This window comes from Salvelinus alpinus, chromosome 24, assembly GCF_045679555.1.
Source record: "Salvelinus alpinus chromosome 24, SLU_Salpinus.1, whole genome shotgun sequence".
Classification (NCBI taxonomy): Eukaryota; Metazoa; Chordata; class Actinopteri; order Salmoniformes; family Salmonidae; genus Salvelinus; species Salvelinus alpinus.
Genome location: NC_092109.1, coordinates 31,937,308 through 31,952,403, shown reverse-complemented (window position 1 = coordinate 31,952,403; position 15,096 = coordinate 31,937,308). Strand labels below are relative to the sequence as shown.

The 15,096-nt window shown below is 41.1% G+C and overlaps 1 protein-coding gene across 1 annotated transcript; it reads right to left on the bottom strand.

The window, feature by feature from the left end:
• Positions 1–10,523: 10,523 nt before the first annotated feature.
• LOC139552638 (uncharacterized) lies at positions 10,524–12,297 on the bottom strand. Its single transcript, XM_071364540.1, has 4 exons — positions 11,907–12,297; positions 11,592–11,764; positions 11,053–11,392; positions 10,524–10,878 (listed from the first exon to the last, which is right to left on the bottom strand). The coding sequence occupies exons 1-4, from the start codon at positions 11,988–11,990 to the stop codon at positions 10,825–10,827; spliced, it is 651 nt and encodes a 216-aa protein (XP_071220641.1). The 5' UTR covers positions 11,991–12,297; the 3' UTR covers positions 10,524–10,824.
• Positions 12,298–15,096: the final 2,799 nt, after the last annotated feature.

Sequence of the window (15,096 nt, the reverse complement as noted above, 5' to 3'; positions counted from 1 at the left end):
CACACACACACACACACACACACACACAGCAAGGATGGAGTGAAAAAGTATGGTGCTTAAAGACACACAGAGCCTTAAATGCTTTTAGGGGGGATCCAGACTTCCATACCCGCTCTGGGAGCGCTATACTACCGCCCCAAATCAATGGGTGCTGGCCTGAGTGATTTATGGAGGTTTTCAAAAAATATTCTATGTTTTTTCTTCTGGAAAATATTTTATGTTTATTCTTCTCGAGTCAATGGCCTGAGTGATTTATGGAGGTTTTCAAAAAAAGTCCAATCTTTTCGTGCACCTGGTATTTTTTTGGGGTTACCAGGCGTCATTTTTCAAAACGGTTGAAATTGCTTTTAGGGAGCATCCAGAGTGTCACATGACCAGATGAGGTAACTATTCTTGTTCTTCTTGTAACTTTCCGGTAGGCTAGAAGCTTTCCGGTGTTTTGCTGCTCGACACAGGTATTGCACTTGATTTATCGTTATCGTAACCGTAGGTGCAGCCAAGTGGAAATACGAAAGCTTTCTAGCTATTTCGCACTGACGGTAATTTGAACACAAGAACGTTTCTAGTGAAAAGGTGCTTACACTCAGAGCCATGTATTTACACTCAGCCACCCTAGCCTTATTACGGGTTAACGTTTTGGTAATTTTGGTTGGCCAACAAAATGTAAGACTACAATGACTGCATACGTTTCCCCAAATGTTATACAAATTTTTTTTGTTTTGTTATTGATGGACAATGGCAAGGCTGCCATTGTATTTTCAGTTACATTCTGGTCAATAAAAATGGTTTACACGTTTATTTTTTAAGAAATACATGGAACTACAACCGAATAAAACACCATTAACCATCATGCATTGCTTACATTCATTCTATACTGAAAAGTCTGTTCAGAAAAATCGAAAACAGTACATATAGGCATAAAACCACAATGTTTTAATAGGGATTAAAAAAAGACAATATATATATAACCTCTTATGGTTATATGGTTAAAAAAAGACAAAATATCTATATATTCATAACGTAAAATAAATAAATACAGGCGATCGCGTCTATGGTTGTTGCAACGGCTTGTGTGTCGCCTACTGGTTAAATTTGTGTCTTTTCGCACGAATTAAGTAGCACAGAAATTCGTGTATTTTCAAACGAATTGAACCACCCCAAAAATGCACAAAAACGCGCGAAATCTGCTGAAATACATTTTGTACATATATGCGCGAATTGAATGAGAGGCTGGGCTGGAATATTAAAATCACCAAAAATTAGAATATTATCTGCTATGACTACAAGGTCCGATAGGAATTCAGGGAACTCAGTAAGGAACGCTGTATATGGCCCAGGAGGCCTGTAAACAGTAGCTATAAAAAGGGATTGAGTAGGCTGCATAGATTTCATGACTAGAAGATCAAAAGACGAAAACGTCATTTTTGGGGGGATAAATTGAAATTTGCTATCGTAAATGTTAGCAACAACTCCGCCTTTGCGGGATGCACAGGGGATATGGTCACTAGTGTAACCAGGAGGTGAGGCCTCATTTAACACAGTTAATTCATCAGGCTTAAGCCATGTTTCAGTCAGGCCAATCACATCAAGATTATGATCAGTGATTAGTTCATTGACTATAACTGCATTTGAAGTGAGGGATCTAACATTAAGTAGCCCTATTTTGAGATGTGAGGTATCACGATCTCTTTCAATAATGGCAGGGATGGGGGAGGTCTTTATCCTAGTGAGATTGCTAAAGCGAACACCACCATGTTTAGTTTTGCCCAACCTAGGTCGAGGCACAGACACAGTCTCAATGGGGATAGCTGAGCTGACTACACTGACTATACTAGTGGCAGACTCCACTAAGCTGGCAGGCTGGCTAGCAGCCTGCTGCCTGGCCTGCACCCTATTTCATTGTGGAGCTAGAGGAGTTAAAGCCCTGTCTATGTTGGTAGATAAGATGAGAGCACCCCTCCAGCTAGGATGGAGTCCACCACTCCTCAGCAGGCCAGGCTTGGTCCTGTTTGTGGGTGAGTCCCAGAAAGAGGGCCAATTATCTACAAATTATATCTTTTGGGAGGGGCAGAAAACAGTTTTCAACCAGCGATTGAGTTGTGAGACTCTGCTGTAGAGCTCATCACTCCCCCTAACTGGGAGGGGGCCAGAAACAATTACTCGATGCCGACACATCTTTCTAGCTGATTTACACGCTGAAGCTATGTTGCGCTTGGTGACCTCTGACTGTTTCATCCTAGCATCGTTGGTGCCGACGTGGATAACAATATCTCTATACTCTCTACACTCGCCAGTTTTAGCTTTAGCCAGCACCATCTTCAGATTAGCCTTAACGTCGGTAGCCCTGCCCCCTGGTAAACAGTGTATGATCGCTGGATGATTTGTTTTAAGTCTAAAACTGCGGGTAATGGAGTCGCCAATGACTAGGGTTTTCAATTTGTCAGAGCTAATGGTGGGAAGCTTCGGCATCTCAGACATCGTGGCTACCCTCTCCTTACTCGTCAATTCCAGGTCTGAAGCCATTGAGAAAATGGTAAGCGCGAACACCATGGATATCAAAGGATTGAAAAAGACTGTTTGTATGTGGTGAAAACGACTGGCAAAAGTTGAAGAAGATGGAACCTGAGACTCTAACACGGAACCCAAACCGGCTGCGCACATGCGCCATCGTGCATAAATGTATTTTGTCCCCCTACACCGAACGCGATAACGACATGCAGGTTAAAATATCAAAACTAACTCTGAACCAATTACATTAATTTGGGAACAGGTCGAAAAGCATTAAACATTTATGGCAATTTAGCTAGTTAGCTTGCACTTGCTAGTTAATTTGTCCTATTTAGCTAGCTTGCTGTTGCTATCTAATTTGTCCTGGGATATAAACATTGAGTTGTTATTTTACCTGAAATGCACAAGGTCCTCTACTCTGACAATTAATCCACACATAAAATGGTCAACCGAGTCGTGTCTAGTCATCTCTTTCCAGGCTTTTTCATCTTTGAATTTATATGGTGATTGGCATCTAAACTTCCATAATATTACTACACCGACCGGCAACACAGTTCGTCTTTCAATCACCCATGTGGGTATAACCAATGAGGAGATGGCACGTGGGTACCTGCTTCTATAAACCAATGAGGAGATGGGAGAGGCAGGACTTGCAGCGCGATCTGCGTCAGAAATAGAAAGGAGTTCAATTTTAGCCCTTGGCAACGTAGATGCGCGCGAGCAGTGTGGGTGCAATAATTGAATAACATAGATTTCTAAATATATTTGTTGTGGTCAGCCTATAAGGCGTGCCAGAGGTGGAGAATGAGGATGTGCGAGGAGAGGCTATCCGCATCTGCCAAGAAGTTATGCCTGCAGAGAAGAACAAAATTGGTGATAACATCGAAGTTGTGCATCGCCTCGGCAAGAAGCAACACAAAATGATTCAAGACCAAGGGGTATCATCATCCTCTTCACTGCCAGATTCTACAGGGATGCTGTCTGGAAAGCTGCTAGGAAGAACCCCTTCCTTCAGAGCCATGGTATGCGTTTCGCCGAGCATCTCAGCCCAGAGGACATAGAAAGAAGGAACAAGTTGTGGCCAACGATCAAGAAAGCATGAAATGAGGGAAAGGCTGCTTACTTTGTCGGAGGACGAGGCTTCATCAACGGTTCAGAAATCCATATTCCTCCCTAGAATCTCACCAGAAGGAACAGATTGATGGTTTCGGCCATGGTATTCTCCTTTTCCTTGTATTGATTAACGTTACCTAACAAGCATCAGGTGACTATTTTTAGAAATACTCAGGTTCCTCAATTTATTAGTTTGTTCTTGTATGACCAGAAGGCCTATTTTATTTACAAACTTACGAAGAAGACTGAAAGTTGTATTTATTTTTTATGTATACAGTAACTAAGATACTGTTTTAAAGGGCATACAGGTCTGCTCTGACTTTAGTCCATCGGTATATAGCCCACCCAATTTACCTACCTCACCCCCATACTGCTTTTATTTATTTACTTTTCTGCTCTTTTGCACACCAGTATCTCTACTTGCACATGATCATCTGATGATTTATCACTCCAGTGTTAATTTGCTAAATTGTAATTATTCGATTTATTGCCTACCTCCTCATGCCTTTTGCACACATTGTATATAGATTCTCTTTTTTTTCTACCATGTTATTGACTTGTTTATTGTTTATTCCATGTGTAACTCTGTGTTGTTGTCTGTTCACACTGCTATGCTTTATCTTGGCCAGGTCGCAGTTGCAAATGAGAACTTGTTCTCAACTAGCCTACCTGGTTAAATAAAGGTGAAATAAAAAAAATAAAAAAAACACGGTTATTGTTCTATTTAGTTATTAATACTTATTTCCAAGTAAAAAAGGTCTTAGGAACATGTATATGTAAAACATTTTTTATTCAATTTTTTATGATCAGTTTTCATATGCGCTTAAAATAGTAGGTACCCTTTTATTTAAATTATTATTTTGTATTTTATTTCTCAGAATAGTTCCTGATTACACTAAAGAGGGTTTTTAGTTTCTCTTACTACAACGAACCCTTGGTTTGGTCTTGAACATCATTTTCTGTTGAGTTGAATTTCAAAAGCTGGATAACATCTAGTTCAGAGTTTATGGAATAAGCTATTTTCACTTTAAGTTGACTTAAATGGTGCAGATCTCGGTTCCTTATCGCTTACGTTCACTGCTCCTACGTTTGACTCATCCTACTACAGTTTATACTTTTATATAATCTTTGTTGTTTTGTCCTTGTCTATAGTTTCTCTTAATGCTTGGGGGTTATGAAACGATGTGAAGCGCAAGGACTTATTTTGATTTGCTGAACAATTTCGAACAGATTTCTGCTTTTTTCAAGAGTCTCACTCAATTTCGGCTGGTGCCAACTTCTGGAAGTCAGTGGGGCAACGATATTTGGCTTTCCCATGGATCTGAACGCTCCGCTGGTGTCACTACAATGAAAAAAACCTTTGGTGGTAATATTCTACACTCGGAATGTGACTCCTTTGGTCACTTTATTTGTCTTGTGATCAGTTACAATGACATTGCGCTCATTACTGTAAAGTTCTACGGGTACAACACCAAACATGAGAATGATGAGTTGCTTGAATCTATAGAAACATATACTTCATTGGTTATCTAAATTTCCGACTTCGTTATTATTGATAGGAGGGGACTTTAACATTACTATAGATAATTCAACTGATAGATGCCCCCCAGGTAGGCCAACCAATCAGAATGTGGGTTTAATACTTTTTATGGAAAAGTTTGATCTTGCTGATATATGGAGAGAGAGGTTTCCGGCCACAGATCATTCACTTGGAGTAACAAAACAGGCTCCAGACAATCCAGAATAGATTTTTGGCTTATATCCAAATGTATTGATGGTGAGTGTGTTACTACAAATATTTGTACTACTCCCCTCACAGACCACAGGGCCATTTACATTGATATCAAAATATTTACCCCCGATACTAACCTTGGTAGAGCATCCTACTGGAAGCTAAATAGCTCGTTATTAAATAATGATATAGTGAAGTTTGAGGTTAAAGATCTGCTTTCACACTTTTGGGAAAGGTCTTGTGAAGAAAAATCTTATTGCAAGAACTGGGAGCTCTTTAAATTTGAAGTGTCCAAATACCTAAGAAAATATGGTAGTAATCTTGCTAAGACCTGAAGAGCTGAGGAGGAAAAGGTGATCATTAAGATAACTTCCCTTTCTCAGAGGTCCCCAGCCGGCCTCTCGGGGGAGGAGAAGATGGAACTGATTGAGTTACAAAATAAACTGGATAATATATATAGATTAAAAGCAGAATGAGCCTTTATTAGATCTAGGAAAAAATGTATTGAGGAGGGAGAACAGAATTCATCCTATTTCTTTAGACTTGAGAAATTTCACTCTACAAATAACACTATCCATAAGTTAAACATTGATGGTGTAATTACAGATGACCAAAAATGAATCGCTAAATACTGTAGCAATTTTTACAGAAAATTGTATAGCTCTACGTACTGTCAGGAATCCACAGATATCACTGAATAATGTTCACTCTATCAGTGACATAGAATCTAAATAGTGTGATGAACCCATCAAAGTTGAAGAGATTATAGAGTCTATCAAACATCTAAAGAACAATAAATCACCAGGTGTTGATGGAATTACATCAGAATTTTACAAATTATTTTCTGAACAAGTAGCTCCCTTCCTATTTGAAGTATTTTTAGAGAGTATTAAAAACAATGTTCTCCCTCCTACAATGAGTCAGGGGTTAATAACACTGATACCTAAACCTAAAAAAGAAGTGCTGCTCATCGATAACTGGCATCCAATTTGTCTTCTTAATAATGACTATAAGATATTAGCCTTACTACTTGCAAAAATAATTAAAGAAGTCCTGGATGCAATCATTGATGAAACACAGTCTGGCTTTATGAGGAACAGACATATTTCTAACAATATCAGACTAGTATTAGACATACTTGACTACTCATTATTTTTAGATTTTTATAAAGCATTTGACACAGTAGAGCATCAGTTCCTCTTCCACTCCCTTCAGAGACTTGGCTTTGGGGATTTTGTCTGTAAGTCTATTAAGACTCTCTATACAAATGTTAACAGCTCTATCAAATTGAAATATGGCACCTCACCTAGATTTGAGTTAAAGAGAGGAATTAGGCAAGGTTGTCCTATCTCGCCGTACCTGTTTTTATTAATCACCCAACTTCTTACAAATTCTTTAAATAATAGTCCTGTACAAGGTATTTCCATAGCTGATAAAGACATTATTATAAGCCAGCTGGCTGACGATACTACACTTTTCCTGAAAGACGCTAACCAAATTCCCATATCGATCAATGTGATACAATCCTTTCCAAAGTGTCTGGTCTATATCTTAACATTATTAAATGTGAACTCATGGCTGTCAAAGATTGTGTGACACCTTCATATTATGGTATTCCAGTAAAAGAAGAACTTACATATTTAGGCATAACCATTACAAAGGATCAGAAGTCTAGAGGCTTACTAAATTTTAACCCTCTATTTAAAAAACCAAGAAGAAGCTAAATCAATGGCAACAGAGGGACTTATCTTTAAATGGAAGAGTCCTAATAACCAAGGGTGAAGCTATCTCTAGACTAACATATGGCGCTCTATCTTTATATCTTAAAACTGTAAAATAAGCAAGGAGATAGCCCAGATGCTTTTCAACTTTCTGTGGGGGAACCATACCCATTACATTAGGAAAACTGTTGTAATGAACACTTATGAGAATGGTGGGCTGAATTTTCTGGACTTTACTACCTTAAATAATACTTTTAAGATCAATTGGATTGTCACGCCCTGACCTTAGTTATCTTTGTTTTCTTAATTTATTTTGGTTAGGTCAGGGTGTGACATGGGTGATATATGTGTTTTGACCCTGTCTAGGGGTTTTTGTATGTCTATGAGTGTTTTCTAGTCTAGGTGTTATATGTCTATGGTTGCCTAGATTGGTTCTCAATTAGAGGCAGCTGTTTATTGTTGTCTCTGATTGGGAACCATATTTAGGCAGCCATATTCCTTGGGTAGTTCGTGGGTTATTGTCTATGTGTAAGTTGCCTGTGTCTGCACTTATTGATTATATAGCGTTACGTTTGTTATTTTCATAGTGTGTTTAGTGTTCTTTGTTTCGGTAAATAAATAAGAAGAATGTATTTATATCACGCTGTGCCTTGGTCCTCCTCTCTTCCACATTACGACGATCATGACATGGATAAAACAATTCCTAAGAAGACCCACTTCTATGTGGAATTTTATGTGAAACTTTATGCTTTTCATCGGCAGATTTTCTTGTCATGGTCCTTAATTTATAAGCATTTTTCTCCACACATATTATATATGGAATAATCGGGATATATTGTATAAAAATACTTCTTTGTTTTTAGAATATTGGTTCCGAAATAATATCCTATTGGTGAGCTAACTGGTAAATGCAGAGGGTCTTTTACTTAGTTATAAGGAATTCTTATCACTTTTCAAGGTCCCTGTAACACCTAAAGATTTTGCAATTGTTTTAGATGCCATTCCCTCAGGTGTTGCTTTATTATTCAGAAACGTGTTAAGACCTGACCCTCAGAGCCTGCCTTCCATTGACCCTGTTGACTCATCAGTAAGAAAGATTTGTTTCTCTTTTGGTCCATTCAACAACAGAGCGATACGAACCTTGTTTCAGCAGGATGTTATATCTATCTATACCTTATGTCATGCCTTATTGGAATGGATTTATTGATAATATCTGTTGGGAAAAGTTTGGATGTTGCCACACACATACCTACTTGTTACCAAAATTAAGGAAGTTTCCTTTAAAATTATTCATAAATATTATCCTGCCAACCACTATATGAAGAAGTTTAAGGAAAACATATCAACTCAAATTGTTCCTTTTGTAATGACCACCCAGAAACAGTGTTGAATCTTTTTTGGCATTGTATTCATGTAAGAAAACTGTGGCAAGACATCAGTAGTGTAATAGTCCTGTGTGTGTAGCTGGTGTAGAGTCAGGTGCAGGACAGCAGAATTGAGTAATCAACATATTTTACACAAAATACACAGCAACATAACGAGCCCACAAAACAGACCGATGTACAAAGAACAATCACTCACAAACAAAACATGGGGAACAGAGGGTTAAATAATAAACAAGTAATTAGTTGAGTGAAGCCAGGTGTGAAAGACAAAGACAGAACAAATGAAAAATGGATCGGCGGTAGCTAAAAAGCCGGTGACGTCGACCGCCGACCAAACAAGGAGAGGGACCGACTTCGGCGGAAGTCGTGACAAGTAGATTTATAATTTAACACATTTATGAAGATCTTACACTATTACACTTTACCTACGATAGAAATAAGCTGAAACATTTTAATGTAATTAATTTCATTATACTTTTGGCCAAATTTCATTCACAAGTGTAAATTTACAAACAAAACACCACATTTTCTTACCTTACAAAAATAAATTGAACTGTATTTTAAGACAATTAAATACTCTACTAACAAAAAAGCTGTTAGAATAATACATGTATGTCCCTTAGGTCCTTGTGTAATGTGATATTGTACCCCCTAGCCCAATTGTCCTTTGTATATTATTTATATATTCTTGTGTTCCCACATATACTTCCTGTATTGATTTGTTGTTAATAAAAAACATTTTAAATATTTTTTTTAAAAAGCTGGTTAGCTGCCTGGGAAAATGGAGGGAGAAATCAAACAACCCGGGAACAGCAATCAACAACCACCAACCGACTGACAGCCGGTGGTGGATTGACCGGCCAGTGTTCATGCCAGAATCTTTCAAGGGGAAAGAAGGCGAATGGCTGTTTGGATTGAACAATTTGAGTTAGTAGCGCAAGTGAGTGGATGGCGCGCGGCAGATAATTTGAATTTTCTCATACTGTTGCTGAGGGGAAATGTGCTGCGATGTTGTAATACTTTACCTCAGGATACCAAGAACGATTACAACAGCGTGAAAGTGGCTTTTGCAGAGGCATTTTGAGTCACCGGAACATGCTGACTGAATCATGCATTTTTTCAGGACAGAAAACGTAAAGTGGGACCATTTTATTACACACATTGGGTGCAGTGATCTTTGCATGCACCTGCGCAAGGCAGTACCAAAAACATTGGAAGAGGCAATTAGCATTGCTACAGAGCTTGATCAGATAAGGCAGCTAGAATTGCTGGAAAGCAAAGAAACTGCACAATACAAAGTGAACATGTGTGGGACAAGCGAGGTTACTCTGCCTCCAGATAGAGACCATGTCAGAGTTCCAAAAGAGATGTTCAGTCATTGTGTGAGAGCGTTGCACAGTTTCAGACCGAGGTGCAGTATGGAGGCAGCCACATCAGAGGGAGACATACCAAAGCAGCAGAGCGTTTCCAGGGTCTTCTACAGTAGCAACAGCAGACGCGGGAGGATACAGACCGGACCAGGGGAGAGGGAAATCTAGGTTCCCCGGGAGCGACAGAGGACAATCTACGTCGACCAGTAGCAGGGCCTGCTGGCACTGTCGTTGCGCATTAAAAAAAAACTGTCCTGGAGCTGGTCCACAGTCGTGAACATTGACGGTTTGAATCTGACCTGGGATTTTGTAGTCGCTAGCGACGCAGACCACTGTGCACTGATGGGGACAGACTTCCTGGTAAAATTTGCGGCTGTACTTGATTTGAGAAAGAAAACGTGTTTTGGTGAAGCAGATTCCGTTGATTTTCAGGGAGGGGCAGGGGGGGTGTGTAAAGTGGTGGTGATGAATGACACGATTATCCCCTCCAGAAGTGAAATGTTTATAACTGGTAAAGTTGAGGTACAGTAAACAATAACAAAACTCACGGTCTTCTTGAGCCCTGTGTTAAAGTCACTGATACAAGTAACCTGTTGGTAGCATCAGGGCTCTACCCTAACTTTTCCCCCAAGAAGTACATGCACTCCTAAATGAAAAAATGTAGGAGCACACAAAGAAATTTAGGAGCACAGTGAAAAATGTAACAAAGAATTTATTTAAAAAACAATTTATTACATACATATTTATACTGTGTGTGTGGGTGTACTAAGGGACACACATCTGTGGAACAACACATACCACAAAAATCACACATTGACCCATGTCTACTAGACGCAAAGGATATCAGTTGTCCAGCTGCTTTTGTATGTTGGCCGTCTGGCACACTTAGAGGTCAGCCAGCGGTCCACGGCAGGAGTGGGATCGAACTGCCCTAAGCTTTAGTGCTTCCAGTCTGGTCACTGTCTTCCTCAACTCTGATGTGGCTTGGGGGAGGATTAGGCCATTCCTTTGCAGGGTGAGGCTAACTGAGGATAGCTCCTCAAACATGTCTGAAAGAAAATGGCAGAATACACAAAAGAGTGCATTCCCATTTCCCTCTTTATCTGTTAAGAAGTGAGTTAATAAACTGTCACCTGTCATTTACTTGATTCTGAAAGTTAATTTGAGTCTTGAACCTATTTTTTAAAACTAGTGTGGTATTACATTTCCTGTGTAAAACTGACCTTCTTTGCCCGCCCTTGAACTTCCGCTGTTGTTGATGCTACAGCCAGGTGCTCCGTGTGCTGCAGAACAACGGAGTACTGGCCTTCGTCAGTGGCAAGGTCCTTGTTTTGTCCATGCCATAGAAACAGTTTGAAGGCTCTGTGGACATGGGGGATCCAGCGAGGTCCCTTGACGCTAGACAGTGTGCAAATATCCACACCGAGCTCTTGCCCGAGAACACAGAGCTCTCGTTTGGATTGTCCGCTGAAGTGATACGTCTTCCATATCAGATTCAGAAGATCGTACACGACAGACACCTTTGGCTCTTTCTTCTGAATGGTCAGTATTGCCAGCTCTAGTCTGTGAAAGTCAGAACAGATTCTTCCAAACAATTCACCATCTCCTTCCCCCCCTGTCTCTTGTGCTAACAGAAAACAATAATTCTGTGGTATTTACCATTCCAGCACTTAGCGCACGCACAGAGACACACACACAGTATTGTTTAACATTCTCTGCTAGCAAATAAAACTAAATCATAGAGAATTTATTAGTTACAAACCTATGTGGCATACAGTGGATTGGGATTATATGCTCCCCTGCCTCTCTCTGCAGGTGGGCAATCACTCCCCCACGGTGGCCCATGTTCACGGAGGCACCATCTGCTCCGAAGGAGATGCACTTCTTCATCCATCCACCCTCCATCCTCTTCTGGGCAAACAGCACGAAATGTGGCTTTGGTGGCATTCAAAACACATCGAATGACAACACAAAAAAACAATTATACAAAAGTATTTCTGACAAACTAAATTATCTCCATTATGAATAATGATTAAACTTTACACAAGAATAAAGCCTATAAAGAGGAACAACTTACCAATGGCATGGGAGTGCTCAAGGGTCTGTTGTCCGACCAGGAGATTGAATGGCTTCCCATCCTCCAACGGGCGTACATATGCATTCAGTGTTGGATATATCAGTGTCTCTGTCTATTAGAACGGCAATATACTTTGCGGCTTTCAGCTTCGCTGACAGGCTCTCTCTCATTGTGTCAGCAACTTGACCGATCATCTACGCACATCTTACATCATTGTCGTATGTGGGATTAATTTCAACTCCATTTTTGTGGTGGAGTCTGATAAGCAGCCCAAATTTGATGAAAGGTTCTTCTTCTTTCGCAATGAAGTATGCAATGTTTATCATTATTTTTAGCTGCCTCCTCTTCTCCTCCTCAGACAGCAGCACTTACCTCCTCAAGGCTGCTGACACCGTGCCTGATGGTTTCTACCTGTCTCAACAGGTACAGATCTCTGCACTGGATATGCCGCCGCAAGATGTTATGTTTTGCTACGCTATCTCTTTCAGATGCGGGTTTCCTGACACGAAGGACGAGTTGCCCGCCTGTTTCTGCCCTCTACAATATTTGCAGTACATGACGTTGTTTTTGAACTCTAGCCATGGGAACGTTTTGAGCCAATTCGCATTGAATCTATATGTTCTCCCTCCACCGGCTACAGTGGACGTTGAAGTGACAGCGGGGGCCACGGTAGCTTCACTAACGTTGTTCTCAGCATCCCTAACATTAGCCGCCATGTCAACGTTAGGCGCCTCAGGTAAACCTTGTGAAGAGGCTTCATTAGCTGAACCTTGCAAATCGCCCTTGCCGGATTCCTCTTTCTCCTCGTCTCTTTTTCGTTTAAAATAAAATTGAATGGGCTTAATTTTTAGCGATGTCTGCATGTTAACTTATAGCCTATACCGATACTATTTTCCAGTGTTCACCTTTCTCTCTCTGACTGGATGCGTCATCACAGAAAACTCTACTGTGGTTGGCGCATGCCGCTTGTGGAATGTGGATTGGATTGAATTGTAGTTTTTAAACAATTAGCAGAGGGGGAAAAATAGATTATGGTAGGTTGTAATCTTTAATCGCACACTGTTTTTTCCGGTTCGCACATATCTATTTTTAGGGGCAAATGCGAGTGAAATACTCGCATTGTAGAGCCCTGGGTAGCATGTAGCGTTTGCAGCTCAGTGAAGGGGAAACTGCCAGTGTGTGTGATGAATGTGACTCCGGAATCACAGTTACTGAGGGAGGGCACTGAACTGGGGGGTTTCTCTATCTGGGAGAAGGGTAGTGAAGACACTCGTTGCTGGACTACAGGATTCTAACCAGCCGCCATACTCTCCCACCACAGCAAAGTGGGACGTAGAACAGATAATGCAAGAGCTGGACAGATTGCAGCCAGCTAACTGAGGTGCAGCTGAGAGCTGTAAAGGAAATGGTGGGAAGGTATGTGGGAGTTTTTAGCACTGGTGATTTTGACTTGGGCTGCACAAAACTAGTCCAGCATAGGATTGACACAGGGGACAACAGGCCAATCAAACAAACGTTGAGGCGGGTGCCTGTTCATCTGCAAGTAGAGTAGGACAAGCATTTGCAGGACATGTTTGAAATGGGAATAGTTAACCCATCCAGCAGTGGTGTTAGTAAGAAGAAGGATGGCTCAATCAGGTTCTGTGCGGATTACAGAAGGTTAAACAAAAACACTGTTAAAGATGCTTATCCACTTCCTAGGATCAACGAGACCTTGGACTCGCTTGCCGGTGCTCAGTGGTTTTCCAATTTAGACTTAGCCAGTGGGTACTGACAAGTCGAGATGCACCCGAGGATCTTTGCAAAATTGCTTTTGTAACAAAGAGAGGGCTTTTCGAATTCCAGGTCATGTTTTATTTGGTTGACAAATGCTCCAAGCAGCTTCCAGTGTCTGATGGACCTGGTTTTGGTTGATTTACAGTGGACAACAAGTTTGGTGTACTTAGACGACATCATAGTGTTTGGTCGTACATTCCAAGGGCGTGTGAAGCATTTAGACAATGTTTTCAGCAGATTGGAGCAGACAGGACTTAAGGTCAAGCTATCTAAGTGCTACTTGTTCAGGTCGTAGGTGAGCTACCTGGGACACATCATCTCGGCTGAGGGAGTGTCCACTGACCCCATGAAAACAGAGACAGTCAGGTCATGGCCTAGCCCCAAGTCACTGCCAGAGACAGTCAGGTCATGGCCTAGCCCCAAGTCACTGACAAAGACAGTCAGGTCATGGCCTAGCCCCAAGTCACTGACAGAGACAGTCAGGTCATGGCCTAGCCCCAAGTCACTGACAGAGGCAAGAAGCTTTTTAGGCCTGGCGTCATACTACAGGAGGTTCAGACCAGATATTAAAGCTATGGTGGAGCCTTTTTACAGATTGACAGATAAGTGGGAAATGTTTGAGTGGAACTCGGCGTGTGAAGTAGCCTTTAATTAATTAAAGTCCAAGTTTACCGCATCCCCCCATACTTGCTTTCCCGAACCATAATCTAGATTTCATAATGGATACTGACGCATGTGACACAGGCATAGGGGCAGTCCTCTCCCAGAAACACGAGGGTAGAGAGAGTAGTAGCGTATGCCAGTCGGTCACTGTCAAAACAGGAGAGGAAGTATTCCACTACCAAGAAGGAGCTTCTTGCTGTGGTAGTGTTTCTTAAACATTTCAGACCCTTTTTGCTGTGGAGGAAATTTCTACTGAGAACTGATCACAGCTTACTGAGGTGTCTGAGTAACTTCAAACAACCTGAGGGACAGTTGGCTAGATGGTTCGAGAAACTGGATCAGTTTGACTATGATATTGTCCACAGGCTAGGGAGACTGCACAGTAATGCAGATGGTGAGTCACGCCGACACACACAGACAGTGAGTGTAGACACAGCCGTCTCACAGGAGGCCACTGTCAATCTGAGAACCATCGTATACAAGCCTCAGGATGTCACTATTGAGCCTGTAGTTGGAGCTCAGACAAGCCAGGCAGTACCCAAAAATGCAGCTTTCCTTTTGGAAGCACAGGATAGAGATCCAGTGGTCTCCCAGTTAAAGAAATTGAAAAAAAGAGGGTAGAGCAGAGCTCCCTGTGGAGTAGAAATGGGACCCAAAGATCAGGCCTTTCAAACAAGTGTGGGGGGCATTACATGTGAAGAATGGGGTGTTATGCCGTGAGAGTCAAAACTATGAGACAGATGACACCATC

What these genes read in the sequence shown, in the direction of transcription:
- LOC139552638 (XM_071364540.1), bottom strand. Translation starts at nt 11,990, where the DNA reads ATGCATATGTACGCCCGTTGGAGGATGGGAAGCCATTCAATCTCCTGG. An exon ending in TGAGCACTCCCATGCCATTG is followed by an intron (nt 11,765 to 11,906) that starts GTAAGTTGTTCC and finishes ATGCCACCAAAG; the next exon opens with CCACATTTCGTGCTGTTTGC. An exon ending in TTCAAGGGCGGGCAAAGAAG is followed by an intron (nt 10,879 to 11,052) that starts GTCAGTTTTACA and finishes ATTTTCTTTCAG; the next exon opens with ACATGTTTGAGGAGCTATCC.